Here is a 16,443-nt window from a genome sequence, read left to right as displayed (position 1 = left end):
CTCTGCTGAACTAATAGGTTCTAACTGAAAAACCTATGCCTGGCTGTCCGAATTTGGTTTTCTTGATACGAGTTCGATGTAGTTTTGCCCATCTGATATGTTTGCTTTTTCTTTACTGTTATTCTTTTTCTTCAAACATGTTTTTTTTTTTGGAGTGATTCATTACTCTACAGTAATTTATTTTTTTTTGTTTTAATTCCAGATTGAAAACTCCGTCATCATTTTCGAGTCGGGGTCCTAACTTTGCGGCTCGACCCAAGATGTCCGCCAAGGGTTATTTTGATGCCTCTTCCTTTGATATTGCGGCTAAGGGTTATTTCAATGCTATAAAAGAGGCACTTAAACCTGAAAAGTTCCATATACAAGCGCCAACCCCTCAACTTTTACGAAAAGCTCAGCAGGCTGCAGTAGACCTGAAACGACCAATTCCTCGTGACGGTCAAGGAAGAATTCTTCCCCATCCGAGTAGAGGGAGTAAATCTGAGATCTTCAAGAAAGAAGACTTCAAAGATGTTGATCACCATGCCCTTCATGTAAGTAAAATGATTTACTGTCCTTATCATTATCATCATTGGTTTAATGTCTATTTTACGTGATGGTTAGGTTAATTTGAAAATTTCTATCTCTGTTTCTGATTTTTGAAGATGAGGATTGATAATTCATGCTATTTGGATAATTTAGACTACTGTTCTCATGTTTAGTGTTATTTTAATGCTTTAGTCGATATAACCTCCGACCTTCTTCAAGTGTATCTTGTCAAACTCGGGAATCTGCACAGAATTTTGAATGGAACCTGTGATGCAATGGATAAAGTACTTCAGTTGTAAGTTACACTCTTCTAGAAGTTTAGGGTTCAATTCTCAGTGCGGACAAGATTCAAAGGTACAATTGCCAATTACTTAGGACTTCTGATTTTGGCTGGTAGAAAGAGAGCATGTTACTTCTGTAGATTAAATAAAGAGGTTTGTTCAAAATTCTATGCAGATTCTAGGTGTGTCTTGTTGAAACAAGACATGCCTAGAGAATGTCAGAGGTTAAATTGACTAAAACATTGTTAAAATAATAACTCAAGATGAGAATAGTAATCTAAAGAATCTAAATAATAAAAATGATTTTTTCCGTGTTAAAATAGTTATTACCGCCTGTTGAAAATAAAAACACATATAATGAACTTTATATATATATATTAGTAAAGGCTGAAACAAATGTTTGCTCTAATCATCAATGAAAGATTTTGTTTGAAGAACGTAATGTGTTTTTTGTTCATGTAATGAAAAAGTGGTTAAGAAATAGTTTTATTCCTACTATTGAGCAATTTAATGGAACTTTGTGTTAAAAAGTTATATTCGAAATAGAAAATTTTGATTTTATATATATATGTGTGTGTGTGTGTGTGTGTGTGTGTGTGTGTTGGCTATCCAGTTGTGTGTATTGAGAAATCATTTTGACAAAAGCGTACACTTGGTGACAAATGTAAGAAACAACAAAATAATTATCAAATATACCAAAAGGTCATTTAAATAAAAATTATGAACCTGACATCTTGTTTAATACCTCGGGCGTATGTACCAAGAAATCATTTTGATAAAAGCGTGCACCTGCAAGAACAATAAAATAATTATCAAATGTACCAAAAAGTTATTTGAATAAAAATTATAAACTTGAGAGAGGCATCTGCATAAGGAAATAGCAAACTCAAACAGATGACAACTACTGGAGAACACACACACATGGAGAGCGATGCTAAAAAGAATGAACACCAGACCATACAAGTATGTAAAAGAAAAAAAACTTTTATTGCTTCTTGACCGCTCAATGGTGATAAGCCATGAGCGCAGCGAGTATGCTTTTGTTGTAAAATGCATGAGCTTCCCATGTTTAATGATTGTTTGTTTTAACAACAATGATTTCTTATATATATATATATATATATATATATATTTAAAAGAGTGTAGCCATCAACAATTGTGGGTTTTTTAAAGGTTTTCATCATATTTTTATTTCAAAATATTTTTATAACGCACATGTATGTATATATATATATGTGTATGTGTGTGTATATATATCTTCTCCTACCTATTCTCCATCTTACTTGTGTGTGTGTGTGTGCGTATACTTATGTCTGAATGATTAAGCGCATATATACATGCGTGTTTTGGTTGGAAAAATATATATATATATATATCAGAAAAAATAAAAATAATTAACCAATATGTGCCTGACGTGTTAGTGGTGGACGTGTGTGAGTGTGTAGGTGGGTATGTATATGTGTATGCTCCTACATATATTTCTGTGTATGTGCGTGTGTGCATGTGTGTGTGCCTGCGTATGTGTGCATGTGCATGTGCATGTGTACATGTACATGTATGTATATGTATGTGTGTGTGATTGTGTGTTAGTGTGTGCTATACATAGGGAAAGAAAGTCTTTAAAAAACACCCTAAAAAACCATAAAAACCTTCACCAAATTGACCAAAAGCGCCCTCTTTGAATCTAACTTTGACCGGATATTTTGAACACTTACAGTTGGAGACAGAATGTCTGAGACCACACATCACTCTGAAAAACACATTTAGTATCAGCGGAGGTAAAAATAACTTTTCAACCCCCCATTTTAAAGAAAAACTTTTTACAAAAACATCTGAAGAGAGCACACCCTAAGCTCATATATATATATATATATACACACACACTTTATTCTATTGTGCTTCTTTATTTTTACTCTCCCGATCTCTCTTTGCCTTACCAATTCTCTTTTTCTCTCTTTTAGTCTTTCCTCTTCTTCCCTTTTATACTATTATCTCTCTCTCTTTTTTTGCCCATTCATTTATTTCTGTCTTTATTCTTTTACTCTATTCCTTTTCATTCAGGCACCTGTATCCCTGTTGACAGCCAACATTGAAGAGCTGGTCGATTATTTGGTTAGTCCTTATGAAGACGATGTTTCGGCTGTGCGTGCCATTGTCCGCTGGATTTCTGGACAAGACCTGCGTTATTACGAAGTTCAAAACGAGGCTTCACCAAATTGTGCTGCTCATTTCTTAAATGAACTGAAAAATGGCAAAGGTCGATATGACAAAATCTTTAATCTAATGTGCAAGTAAGTTCCCGTTTTTTATGTCTGTATGATACTATTGATGAGCCCTCTCTCATATGTTAGGAAGTAAAAGAAAGAGGAAAATGACAAAAAATGAGTAAATAATTTTATCAGCAGAATAATGGGGAGGAAGTTGTTCACTAATATACATAAAAGGCAGCTGAAGTAATATTGTTAATCAAGGTGATATGGATATAAATGTAGATAGACTTAGTTTACAGGGATTTTGAGTCGCAATAAGTTTTGCGACAGTTACGAACAGTTATAAACAGTTTTAGGTTTGCGATGGTTGAATAGAGTTTTGAGTTTCCATTTGGACACAACGCATTTCAGGTGAAAACATTATGTACTTATGTGTCATGATGAGACTAGTAGAAAGTCCAAAAATTATGACAAATAATCCAGTAGATGATGTGCTAGAAATATTGAACAAAAAAAAAAAAAGAAAAAAGTCAATAACAATTACATTCCTAGAAATCTTGTTTAAAGATGGCGGACCCTTAATTTAAGTCAAAGGTTATTTCCCTTGTTTGTCATACAGAATTGATCGCACAAGTTTTCCATATTAAAGCATCCAATAAATTCTACTTGTTTTTTTTTTTTTTTTTTTTTTTTTATTACATTTTCACCCCAAACAAGGCAAATTGCCACTTTGGTGTAGGGGGCTACTATCAGGGGCAACAACTACTGGGGTACTATGTAGGGATTTGGGCAGCAAGGTGTCGGTTCACGTTACACTTGAACTTCTGCACGTCAGTACTGTTGGGGAAGCAGGGACCTGGAATGGAATTCCAGAGTCTTGCGGTTCTGGGGAAGAAACTATTGGAGTAAAAAGATCTTTTACATCTAGGGACCTCTACAGTGTGGGGGTGGGATCTAGTAGCCTGTCGGGTTTGTCGAGGGTGCTCGCGTCGTGGGGGCACAAGTGATTGCAGTTCATCAGAGCATTCACCACTAAAATAACTTGTAGTTATTTTGCTCAATATCAAATATACCAAAAGGTCATTTGAATAAAAATTATGAACCTGACATCTTGTTTAATACCTAGGACGTGTGTACCAATAAATTCTACTTGTAGTTATTTTGCTACTGGATTATTTTTAAATTTTGGGATTTTTTTTACTAATTTTGACATAACATGTAAGTATATAATAATGTTTTCACCAGAAATGTGTTGGTTTAAAAGATCACCAATGTAAACAAGCACCCAATATTTTATTCCCAGAAATAGCTGTATCTGAAAGTATTATCAAAAGTGTGTACATACTGTTATTATGAGAATATATTAGGTTGATGCAAGAATAATGACATTATTTTTGCACCAACCTCATATGTAAAAATTTCTACTTTTAAAAGGGAAATAACTTTCTACTGTCAAACAGTTATTCCCCTTTTTGTTGACTTTTGCACTAAAAAAAAATAATGGCAAAATCTTTTTTACATTTCAGTCGTGTAAGTTATTGATGAAAAAAAAATCTTGGACAACATCGGATGGGGACGCGATTAGTTTATATGAATACATGTTTTATAGAACTAGAGAATGGAGCTCAATTACCATGGAAATGACGTTATAGTAGCAACATCTTATCTGCAGAGAAGAAAAAAAGACATATTCATTATAGATCACAAAGTTCATTCTTAAACACTTGATATGTTCTCGCTTTTGAAAAAAGTGTCAGTAACCTGGGAATCCATCCGGAAGACACCTTATGCATATGCAAATGGTTATGAATGATAATTTTCCTAGATCCTATATTAATCTTGATCTCTTGGGATATTCAGTGAATAGTCACGTGTCAATCTTCCAAAATGGCAGCATCTATTTAAGAATGAACTAATCATGTACCAGAATTGCTTTATAAAATATAATTAATCTCTTTAAATTTTTTAGTCATAAGGTTTTTATCTTGACACAAGAAGCTCTTCTGATCCTGATTGAATTAATATTACCATTGTTTTCATCTTTTAACTTAGAATTTTTTACAATTCAAAGCTTCTCTGACTGGATTAATGGAACAACTACATTTAATATTCATAATTGGATAATTGTCTTTTTTTTACAATAGTTATTTATTTTGCCATCCCTTTTTGGATTATTGTTCTATCACAAGAATCTTTCTCCACTCAAAATGTGAGGTGTGAGAAGTTTCCTAGCTCGATAAACGAAACTTACTTTCTTTGCAACAGATTTTAAAGAACTACTTGAAGATAAGAGTTAATGAGATATAATGGTTATCGGCTTAAAGATGTGGAACATTATGGGAGTACTAACATTGATCAAAGTGATGTCTTATGGAGTAGTTTATCACAAGAATTTGACATTGGATGTGAAGATGAAGTTATAATCAGCAGGGAAACTGTCCCAAAATAATGTGTTACCCAGACAGGAAGCTCTGTCCATGGAAATTTCACCCAACATTAGGTGCATGGGGGGGGAGAAAGGAACAATTTTTTTTTCATTATGCTTGTGTGATACCAATGTCTCCCTATCCCAAAGTGTTAGGAAGTGATTAAAAAATCAAAAAGGAGAAACTATATTAAAAAAAGGAAATAGTTGATTAACAGAACAAAATATAGGAAGTTAGATTAGTGTAAAGATAATGGGGGAGAGAATGGTTCACTAAGGTACACAAACGCCATCTGAAATAAGATCGTTAATCAAGGTGTGGCAGTAACTGGGACAGAAGAGCAGACATATTGATCAATATATTTAAAGTTAGTTTACAGACAGTTTAAGAGTATGAATTAGACAGTTGAGCATTTGCTGCTCGGAGCAGATGGGGGAGTTTTAGAGATGAATTGAGCAACTGTAATGGCCTTAACAGAAAATTAAAATGTGGATGTTAGCATTTAGAGTCGTTTTCTACAAGGGTATTAACCCCTCCCCCCACATACACACAGAGTAAAAATGATATTTACAGAATGTGTCAAAGTTTATTTTTTTTATTTTTTACTCCTGAGTCACTGCTAATGTAGGATTCAACAACATGACTAAAAAAGAAATAATCCACGGACAGAATAATGTTGAGGCAGTGGTTATCGAAAGGGAGCACATGGTCTCACACTAGTGTAATGTCTTTGAAACCCCATTCTCACTCTATCAGGGCATAGTCTTGATCCCATGTTGTGGGGGTTTTTTTGTTCAAAATTTTTGTAAGATTGTGATTAACTCTGTTTTATTGTTTACATGCTGAGATTGCTTGAATGTCGAATCAAAGTAGTTGCCTGTTGTCACAGGTTGTTTGAATGATGTGCTTGTCACACGAATAGAGAGATCTTCTGAGGAAGAACAAATTAAAATATTTTCCCTCGAAACAAAAGACTATTATTTATTTTGCAAGTTTCACTTGGTCAAAAGATATTCTTGAATTTGAGATTTGTTTTATTTTTAAAATTGCAGACATGCACAAATCCCATCTGCAACAATTAGTGGACATTCCAAAGGTATCGGATACAACGTGGGCGATCCACTGACTGCAAGCACTCATAATATGTGGAATGCTGTCTTGCTTGGGGAGGATTGGTATCTGATCGATGTCCACTGGGCTTCTCGAAAGGTGTCTGGCGTTGAGGCTGAAGAATGGCAGCCTGTTGACTTCAATCGACAGAAAAACGAAGAAATTCCACATGATGTCTATGAGTTTGATGAATTCTATTTCCTCACGGATCCTGAAGAATTTATTTATAGCCATTTCCCTGACAAGGAGGTATGGCAGCTGCTTGCGCGACCCCTGACCCTTCCTGAGTTTCAAAAAGTTATTTTGCTAAAACCAAAATTTTTCCAGTTCGATTTAAAAGTTAAGAGTCATCCATGGTGCACACTTAAATCAGTCGATGGTGCTGTTAATATCGAAATCAACACGAATCGAGAAGATCTCTCCTTCTCATATGAATTGTATCGGTCGACAAAAGTTGACTGTGGCCAAGAAAGGCTACAAAAATATCTATTTTTAGAGAGGAACCCTGAAGAAAAGAAAGTGTGCGTAGAAATTCGGTTTCCAACAACGGGAAAATTCAAGGCTGAAATCTATGGTAAAGACTCCAAGAGCAAATTTGAATGGCTCTGTTCATATGTGCTGTATTGTGAAAAGCCCGAGGCTAACTGTATGCCATTGCCGACCAACTTGAGAAGTGAATGGGGTCCAGGGGTTGACATAAAGAAGACCGGTGTTATCCCCCTGACTCACATGCGAGGAAAAATTTTTGTGGACAGTGTAGAAACTGAGATTAAATTCAAATTAGACTACAATGTAGATATGATTGCTCAGTTGATGAGAGTCGATGAAAAAAACTTGGACCGATATATTTTGCTTGGAATGTTGGATGACATTGCCACAGTGAATGTGAGAATCCCACAAAAAGGTGAGGAATATTTTTGTCCTTTTTTGTTCATGTTTTGACTATTAAAGTTTACACATCAAGTAAACTAGATGGTGTAGTCTTTTCTTGTAGTAAACTCTCCGAATATCTTAGCATTTTAAGTGAAACTAACCTAAACTTCTCAACTCCTCCTGTTTTAACATGACAAAATACTTTCGTTTCTGCTGTAAGGACGCTGACAGATATATACACGGAGACTTGGAGTTTATATTTGGAGCATCCTTCTCTTAACTAGAGAGCAACATCTAGAATTGGATGATCAGGCCTTTATGTGCTTTATGCTAGTCTTTTTCATTAGTCTGTTAATTATATTTTCTCTACTGTTCCAAAATTCCAAGATGTTGTCCATCTTACTGTTTATTTCTTCCAGCATGTTAAAATGTTCAATTTTGGACATCATTCTAAACATATATATTCTTTGATGTCCTTCAAAAATTCATAAACTCTCACAGATTGTTTAAGATTTCCTTCTTGTATATCTAAAAATGTCATATTACTTCTATATTAGGAGATTATTATTATTATTATGCAGAAGTCTTAGTTTTTAATATTGTTTTATAAAATGAAGCATATATATTGTATAGAAGCTTGCATAAGGGAAATCATTCTTTGATTAAAAAATTAAGTCCTTCATTTTAGTTAGTACATTACGACTAAAAAGCCGACATCCTCAGACAAAATCTGCATCAGTTTAGGGTTAAAGACTGAATAATTTTTCTAAATATTAGATATTATTCATCTTGGGCAATGCCGATCAAGAAAATATAAATGCTGTGGGTGTTTTTGAATATTTAAAATTTTAGCTGAACATAAAAACACGTATGCAGAGACGTTTGCCCTTTATATAATAGATTGGACTATTTTGATCAACAAAATGACAATTTGATTTTGGAATCTTTTTATCTTAGTGACATTACTCAATAGACGATCTCAGTTTTTTAAAATCTGTGTAAAAGTTTAATGTTGGTAATGAAATTGCCTTAGCATATTATTATTATATAGATAATAGATACATATTTTAACTTTATCCTTGGATTTTTTTAGGTCAATATGCACTGTGCCTTTTTGCTAAAACCGATCCATCCGAAAAACAATTTGTCAATATTTGCAACTATCTTGTGTGTTGTATGGAAGACTTTGGAGAGGTGGATCCTTATCCGCAGACAAATAACAGCCGTGTTGGCCCCCTGGAAATCTTTCACAAACTGGGTTTAAAAATGATCGACCCACTTCCTGGATTAACAACGGTTTCACAAGATGGCATGTATACATTCAGTGTTCTTGTTCCACAAGAAATTGATTATTTTCCCAGAATGACTTTTCATGCAAAAGAGGATTTCTCCGACTATGCTGGTTGGTACCGATGTGGCGAGAACGTGACTTTCAATCTTCGCTTTCCCAAACCAGGATTTTATAAATTCAGTTTATTTGCAAAAAGTGGCAATAACGAAGGTAAGTGAATTTTATTAGATTTTTAATTATCTTGCTTTTTCTTAAGTCCATTTTTTTATCACTTCCTCCCATGTTATTCTTGACCTTCCCTTATAAACTGGCCCTGCTGCCTCTTCTAGATCTATTAACCCAAGAAAGCTCATTCATTCTTTCAATATGACAAAACCAAGAAAATTCCTGTTCTTCACATATTTTCAGATATCATTCAGATTCAATCTTTCTTTGAGGTTGACAAAATTAATCCTATCTTTAAGACTGATTACATACCATTATATCATTCTCATATCATTTCTTTCCTTTGAATGCATATCTTAAACCCTCACTGGTTAGGTTTCACTTCCATACATTATTACTAGTGCTACCAGATCAGGTTGTCTAAAGATATTGAATTCCTGAACTAAAATGCACCAAACATTGATGCTATTGTTTTTCCTTTCCCTTCTGCAAAACTCAATCTTGTTCGGCAAATTCAAAAACGAAAACAAACAAAATAGCATGAATAAATAAAGATATAAAGAATTTGAAGTACAGTCACTTTTTCCAAAATGACTGGATTCGACGTTATATAACCTGAAAAGTATGTAAAACAAAACAACCGAAACACATACATCATACACATGCCTTATAGATTCTTTCTTTGGTAGAAGGTTTCTGCTTATTCAAATGATGTGTTGCACAAGCAGTTGTAGACATCCGAGACAATCAAGTGTGTTGCATCGTTATTTAAATTATTTGCTTTGTGTTTGATAAAAGCAGTTTAACTAAACTTTCCAAGTTTCTTGTATCTTCTATTCTTCCTCCTCCCTAGTTTGAAGAGAAGCTTAAGAAACATTAAAGAAAATACAAAGTCCTTTCTAGAAGGAATACATAGAAATTTCAGTTTATAAAACCATTCTTGTAATAGAAAAAGTAGTTGTCCTAAGTAAAGAAAAATGGCAGCATAAATCAAGTCAGAGAAGCTTTTCCAGGTAAAGAATTAATCCAGTCGGGACCAAGAGTGTAGGGGTCTTCTCATGTCAAGCCAGAAAACCATGAATGAAGAATTCACAGAAATTCAGTACATTTTAAAAAGCAATTCTGGCATCTGATTACATTGTTCTTATTACCCTTGGTTATAAATATAATCGTCCAAATCTTTGTGGTCATACCCTCTCAGTATGTCAAAACTATTGCAACAAAATTAGTGTTTTCTTCCTATATTATAGTTAAAAGAAAAAAAAAACCCCAAAAAAACTCAATCAACCCCACTCTCCGGAAGGATATTTTTCTCCATAGCTCATTTAAGGATGCATTTTAAGATAACATTTTCATTATCTTCTCCAGTTAATTTTACACAAGAATACATTTTTAAATTTTATATAAATTCTCTAGCCTTTATTTCTATAGGGTACACACATACACACATACATGTAGGCATTAAATTTTACATATATAGACATAATTTCCTCTTTCTCTCTCCCTCTCTCTATCTCTTTGCATCTGTGTATGGATTTTTTTTTTCTTTTTACTGTTATCCTCATCTTCATACTTGCTGTTTCACCATGTTTCGGCCAACTCATCCTCTGGCCTTCTTTAGGTGGTTAATTGTGATGGGATAGAAATGCTGAGTCTTGTAACTGTACTCCCAGTAATTACTGCCTTCTGTGGTTGTTGTTGTCTTCCCACATTTTGGTCAACTAATACTCTGGCCTGCTTTGAGTAAGATTGAAATCACTATCTTCAAACAATGTGGGCCCCTTTTTTCTCTCTCTCTCTCCTTCTATCCTTTTCTCTCTATCCTTTTCTGTCAATCTTCAAAGAGAAAACCAACCTCTCCTGTTAAAGGATTCACTTTTATTTCTTGTTTTTTTTTTATTTAAATGCTCTCCTTACCTCCAAACAGGTGGCTACCCTGAGGTTCTTTGTATTGTTTTGGAGGTGCCATGGCCGATGACAAACTGCTTACCGTTTCCCAAGAGGTTCAGCAGTTACAAGGATTCCTACCAGATTTTCAGCCCCAATAAAAGATTGCTTGCAATTGGCAAGACAGAAAAAGTGAAAGTCTCTCTGTCGGACGCAGACGAAGTTGCATTCATTGAAGGTGAAACGTGGACTCACTTGCAGAAGAATGAAGATGATTGCACATGGCAAGGGCAGATAATTCCAACAGGAACAGCAGAAATTGTTTCCATGGCGGCAAAACTATCTAAAAGTGAGGGAAGCTTTTCAGCGATCATGTCGTTTGAGGTAAGTATTTTGGATGAGGAATTTTATTTCAAAAGAGAAAAAAATAAAGAAAATGACAAATTTTTCATAAGCAGATCAAGAAATGTTTAGCTCTACTACTATCATTACTACTTAAACTCCACATTGATCAAAAGCAGATTGCTTTCTGGACGTTTTGGCACGAAAGCCGAGAACAATGTCGTGTTTGAATTGGTTTCGCTTTTCATACGAAAAAGCTGAATCAACACGTGAGAAGCCAAAATAGCAATAATTTTGTAAAGGTCACTGTAAATAAATCTAGATGCGACCCTCATTCCCAAATCGAAGATATTATCTAGGGGCTATATAAACAGTTCTAAGCGATAGTAACTCTCCCCCCCCCCGGGATAGTAGTGATTTAAAAAAAATCTTACTTGGGTACTAGCAACTAGAATTGAAACCAAAACATTTAGCGCTCCAGTCTTAGTCATTATTGTTTGAGTTATCATCAGATGGATACAAAATAATTAAAATCTACACATATGTACAAGAATACTTTAACATCTACCAAGTTCCAATTTTTAAAAATTTGGACTCCTTATCAACTATTTTTACTGATTAAAAAAAAACTATAAAAAAACAGTCTACAAAAAGTGCAATCATTTGACCCACCTTGTGCCACTAGGTGACCCTGTATCTTTGGAGGAGATGCAATTTGAAAAAAGTAGAGGCAAACAGACATAGTGAGTGTTGTAAATTAGATTAGCGATTGTGTAATTAGTGTATATATAATTTGTATTATGTCATTGGTATTATACAATTCCTGTTAGTATGTGCATTCTATCCTGACTATTTTGATTAATTTTTGCTTTGAATTTTTCAGGTGATCGATGAAAAGGATCTTGATCACATATTTCTCACTCAAAAGCTTTCACGTGAAGAAGCCGATCAGGAATATTTAGAACGAATGTCTCAACGAAACAATGCGAGCAAAAAATCTCAGGGTAACAGCATGATGAATCAAATTCAACGGATTGCCAAAATGAAACAGCAGAACTTGGATGATGAGACTTTACAGCGAATACAGCTGCAAGTCGACAATGAAGACAACAATGAGATCAATGATGAAGACGACGATGATGACTATGGCAGTGATGGGGAGCATGAACTCCCCGTGAGTGACATGCTGAATAATTATTTTGAAAAGCACAAAAAGTCCGACCAAAATTATGATCATAATGGAAATGACCTCTTTCCTCGTGATGTGAGTGATGAAGATAAAGAATTTGATGAGAAGGACGAAGGCGAAAATGCTGAACTATATCCAAATTCCATTGTTGATATTAATTTGAATGACATTAGAAAAGACCCGGTAGATGAAATGATTATCTGTCCTGATATTAAATCACAAGCATTTGCTGATAATCCATCCGTCTTTCAAAGCAAGTCTCTTATGGATGACTCGCAGACAAATGAGTTAGAAAAATTAGAAGAAATTTTCCCAGAAAACATTCCGCTTTCCGATAAAAATATCCAAGATGATAATGGTGAGAAACATAATTCTGAAACTTGGCATATTTCCAAAGTCGAAAGGGCATTGCTTGAGAAATCCCTGAACCCTGGTGTTAATAATTCCAATTTAAACAATTCTGAGAAAGATAATTTTCAAATATTTCCATTGGTTCCAAAAGTCAATGAAGAATTAACACTTTTAATCAAACCGGATTTCAAGCATTTGGACAACACGGTGCCACCTCCATCACCTGAAGATGACTTCACTGACAAGTTGATTAAAAAAGTAGCCAACATGGAAGAATCAGTTGAGAAAGAAGAGGTGAATATTTCTTTGGTATTTATTTCTGATTTGAATTCAAATTTGAAACTAGCATTTTTGCCCAAGTTTCCTTTTCAAAATATTGAAATTTGAGTGCTTTCTTACATTGCTTATCTTTGAAACAACACATTTCGGGTAAAAACATTATTACATCAGGACTCTATGGATAAATTTATCTTTAGTTGACCTTTGACAACTAAATATTTTCGTTTACTAGCCAAATAGAAAAGTTACTAGCCAAAACCACATGATTTTTAGAATATGACATCTTCGTTCTGTGACGAGTATACATCATAAAGATTTTTCTGTATATTTTTAAATAAGTGCAATTCTACAATGCAACAAATTTTATGTGGATACTTGAAGGTATAAACATTCTGTTTTCTTCAAATGTTTTTTTAAACAGCATTCATTAAAAAGAGTATATAGTTCTATCAAACTTTTATTGTTTAAATAATTTAACCTTGTTCATTTTATTAAAAGAAAAAGCTGAAAAGATATTTTTCATTCAGTAGTGAGCTTTGGAAGATTGTCAGTGAAAGAAATGCAATCGCCAAAAGATAAACGTTTCATTATTTCTAGTCATTACTTTGAAAAATCACTCGCAAATGCGACTGTTTCACTCGCAATGTAGAGCCCTGTACATACTTGTGTGTCATGATAAAATTAGTATAAATTCCAAAAATTATGAAAAATGATCCAATAAAATATAATTACAAGTAAAATAAGAATTTATTGGATTATTGAATTTTATATAGTTTTATTGTGGATGAGTTGTGCGACAAATTCTGTATAACAAACAAGGTAGGTAACCCTTGACTTTAATTGACAAAATAAGGATCTGCCATTTTTAAACTAACTCATTTCAGAATGTAATTGCGGATGATTTTTTGTTAAAAATACATCTAAACACTTCAACTAGATCGTTTTTTGTAATTTTTGGAATTCATACTAATTTCAATATGACATGCAAGTATGTAATGTTTTCACCTGAAATGTGTTGGTTTAAAAGATCACCAATATAAACAGGAAGTGAAATTTGAAAAATGCTTTTGTCCAATTTTCTAGTTTTCTTTTGAAACTTGAATATAATAATACATTTTGTCTGTTTCAGTATCTATATAAACAGATTGAGATGTACTCTCAATTTATATAAAATCATATATTTCTAACCAGCATGTTTTGGAATTCCCTCCCTATCTCCTGCTTCCCTGACTGCACTAATTTGCAAAGACTTGCAGAGATTTAAATGTAATATCAGCAGACATTTAGCTGCTCAACTCCCTACATAGTCTATTTACGCCCAAGTGGCAATGTACTCTTTTAATGTGAATAAGAAAATCGTGTTTAAGGTATTCAATAATTTTTGTTTGTCTCAAAAATGTTAATTAAAAATTTGAATTTCATTTTCTTTTTCAGTTTGCTTTGAAACAGTTTTCTTACGAAGAACTGAAAGGTAAAATAAAACTTTTCTCTTCATGCATTGTTAATTTTTTTTTTATGTTTCTCAATTTTTGAGGTGAACATTGATTATTCATATTATTTGGATTCTTTGGACTACTATTCTCATCTGTTATTTTCACAATTTTCATCCAAAACCCTTGATATTCTTTTGGTGTATTCTGTCGAACTCCAGGATCTGCACCTAATTTCAAACAAAACCCTTTATGTATCTAGAATCTCTGTCAGCCATAACTGACAAATGTTGTAAGTAATTCACAATAACATTTTAACTGCTGTCTGCACTAAGGATTTAACCTTCAACCTTCAGAAGAGTAACTTTAAAACAGAATTCAGAATTTCGTCAAGTACTTTAACCATTATGTCTTGGGTTCTTGCGGACAATTCTAGTATGAATTTTAGAAATCTTGAACCTATTTTGTTTTCTAGATAAGTTTTACAATATATATATATGGAACGTTTTTGTTTTTATTTTTTGAGAGTTGGTGTGAGATCAACACTGCTGGGAAGCCATTAATTAACATACTGTTTTGTTTTTAAGTCCCTCAAACAGTGTTTCATAGTAAACAATTGATGATCCCTGCAATAACATTAGGACGAGCGTAGTCTTGAAAGCAAATTAATACAGTGCTTGCAAGACTAACTAGGAAAATATTTTTTCAAGAAACGACTAATAATTATATATACACGTAAAGACACTAATGTTTCATGCTTTTGCGATCGTCAATACAAGAAGTGATAATTACTGCCGATTGAAGGATTTAAAAAAATTAAATGTTCCAAAATTAAATAATGTTGTCATATCAACTAAAACATCATTGTAAATAGATTCCATAACTGGATATTTTAGCATGTTAAAAATATGTGCAAAAGTTATAGCCTGTTGACTTATAATAAGTGCTTTATGCCAAATTGATGGTTGAATGTGGTTAAATTTGTGCTCATTTCTGCACTAAATACTAATCCCTGTTACTCCTTTACGTTGCATTGAAAAGATACCATAATACTTAGTTCATTGCACCTTAAAACAAAGGTGCATACAAAATTTCAGCCAGCTCAGTCCCATTGTTTCTGAAAAAACGTGGAACAGGCAGACAGACTAATAGAAATATAAAGTAGACCATATTATTGTTATTCAGTACTCACTAAGAGTTCGCACACAGGTTGTCATCAGTGATTGCTCACTTAGAGTAACCAGAGGTGTTCCCTGGAGTCTGAGTGACAAGTATCCTTTACTTTCCAAATCTCACTACCTATTTTCATAAGCACTATAAATGATTTTGCATCATTGCAACAGTAGCTTACCATTGATTTCTTATTGGCAATTCTGGGATTTGCATGACAATAAACATTCCAATATTCTCTCTGCATCCTATCAACCGAAGTCTAGTTAGTGCTCTGCTTCCTTGATCTTTCTATCCTCCTTGATCCTTCATCATTCTTTTGTATGATTTCGGAGCTGGGGGTAGTTCATGTTTCAGTTCTTGTTATTTTTAGTAGTAGTAGTAGTTGTAATAGAATTATTTTATTATTATTAGTAGTAGTATTCGTTTTATTATTTTTATTATATTTGAATGGAAAATGTGCTTTTTTTTCTTTCAGGAGTAGACGAATGTGTTTTAAGACAACGGACACTTTTGTCAGTACCTATCACGACTTCTCAGGCTGCAATATCAATTTCTGTCAAAGACAAAAAACCTGCTACAAAAGTTCTTTGTTCTTCTCTCCAGGCGGATCAAAAGGATGATGACGACGACGACGACGACGACAAAGAAGTCCCACTCATAAAATTTGTTGAATATTTTGTTTATTTTATCGCTCTTTTGTCACTGTTGTTGCATATTCACCGTTTACTGAGTTGGCGGCCATATTGAGTTAATCTCCTCCTCCATTACAATCAGCACCTGAACATTTACATTTAAATCCATCATTTCTTTTACTTGCTGTATAATACGTTTCCTCTCCGCAGATACATGTCTCTAAAGAAGATAAGTCTTTGAGACTAAAAAGTTAATAATATTTTGGTCCAAAGTTA

The 16,443-nt window shown here is 33.6% G+C and overlaps 1 protein-coding gene across 1 annotated transcript; it reads left to right on the top strand.

Moving 5' to 3' along the window:
- Positions 1–221: 221 nt before the first annotated feature.
- Positions 222–16,443, top strand: LOC145273649 (uncharacterized). Its single transcript, XM_080127087.1, has 8 exons — positions 222–533; positions 2,871–3,100; positions 6,498–7,459; positions 8,522–8,929; positions 10,812–11,155; positions 11,997–12,947; positions 14,367–14,403; positions 16,011–16,443. The coding sequence occupies exons 1-8, from the start codon at positions 261–263 to the stop codon at positions 16,280–16,282; spliced, it is 3,477 nt and encodes a 1,158-aa protein (XP_079983213.1). The 5' UTR covers positions 222–260; the 3' UTR covers positions 16,283–16,443.

This window comes from Euprymna scolopes, unplaced genomic scaffold, assembly GCF_053919585.1.
Source record: "Euprymna scolopes isolate OS-2025 unplaced genomic scaffold, ASM5391958v1 sca124, whole genome shotgun sequence".
Classification (NCBI taxonomy): domain Eukaryota; kingdom Metazoa; phylum Mollusca; class Cephalopoda; order Sepiida; family Sepiolidae; genus Euprymna; species Euprymna scolopes.
Note: the sequence above shows the minus strand (reverse complement) of the source record. Positions and strands in the feature narration are given on the sequence as shown.

Excerpts from the sequence above, each read along its gene's own strand:
- LOC145273649 (XM_080127087.1), top strand. The coding sequence starts at position 261 with ATGTCCGCCAAGGGTTATTTTGATGCCTCTTCCTTTGATATTGCGGCT. Across the intron at positions 3,101-6,497 it reads ATCTTTAATCTAATGTGCAA|ACATGCACAAATCCCATCTG; the intron begins GTAAGTTCCCGT and ends TTAAAATTGCAG. Across the intron at positions 12,948-14,366 it reads AATCAGTTGAGAAAGAAGAG|TTTGCTTTGAAACAGTTTTC; the intron begins GTGAATATTTCT and ends TTTCTTTTTCAG.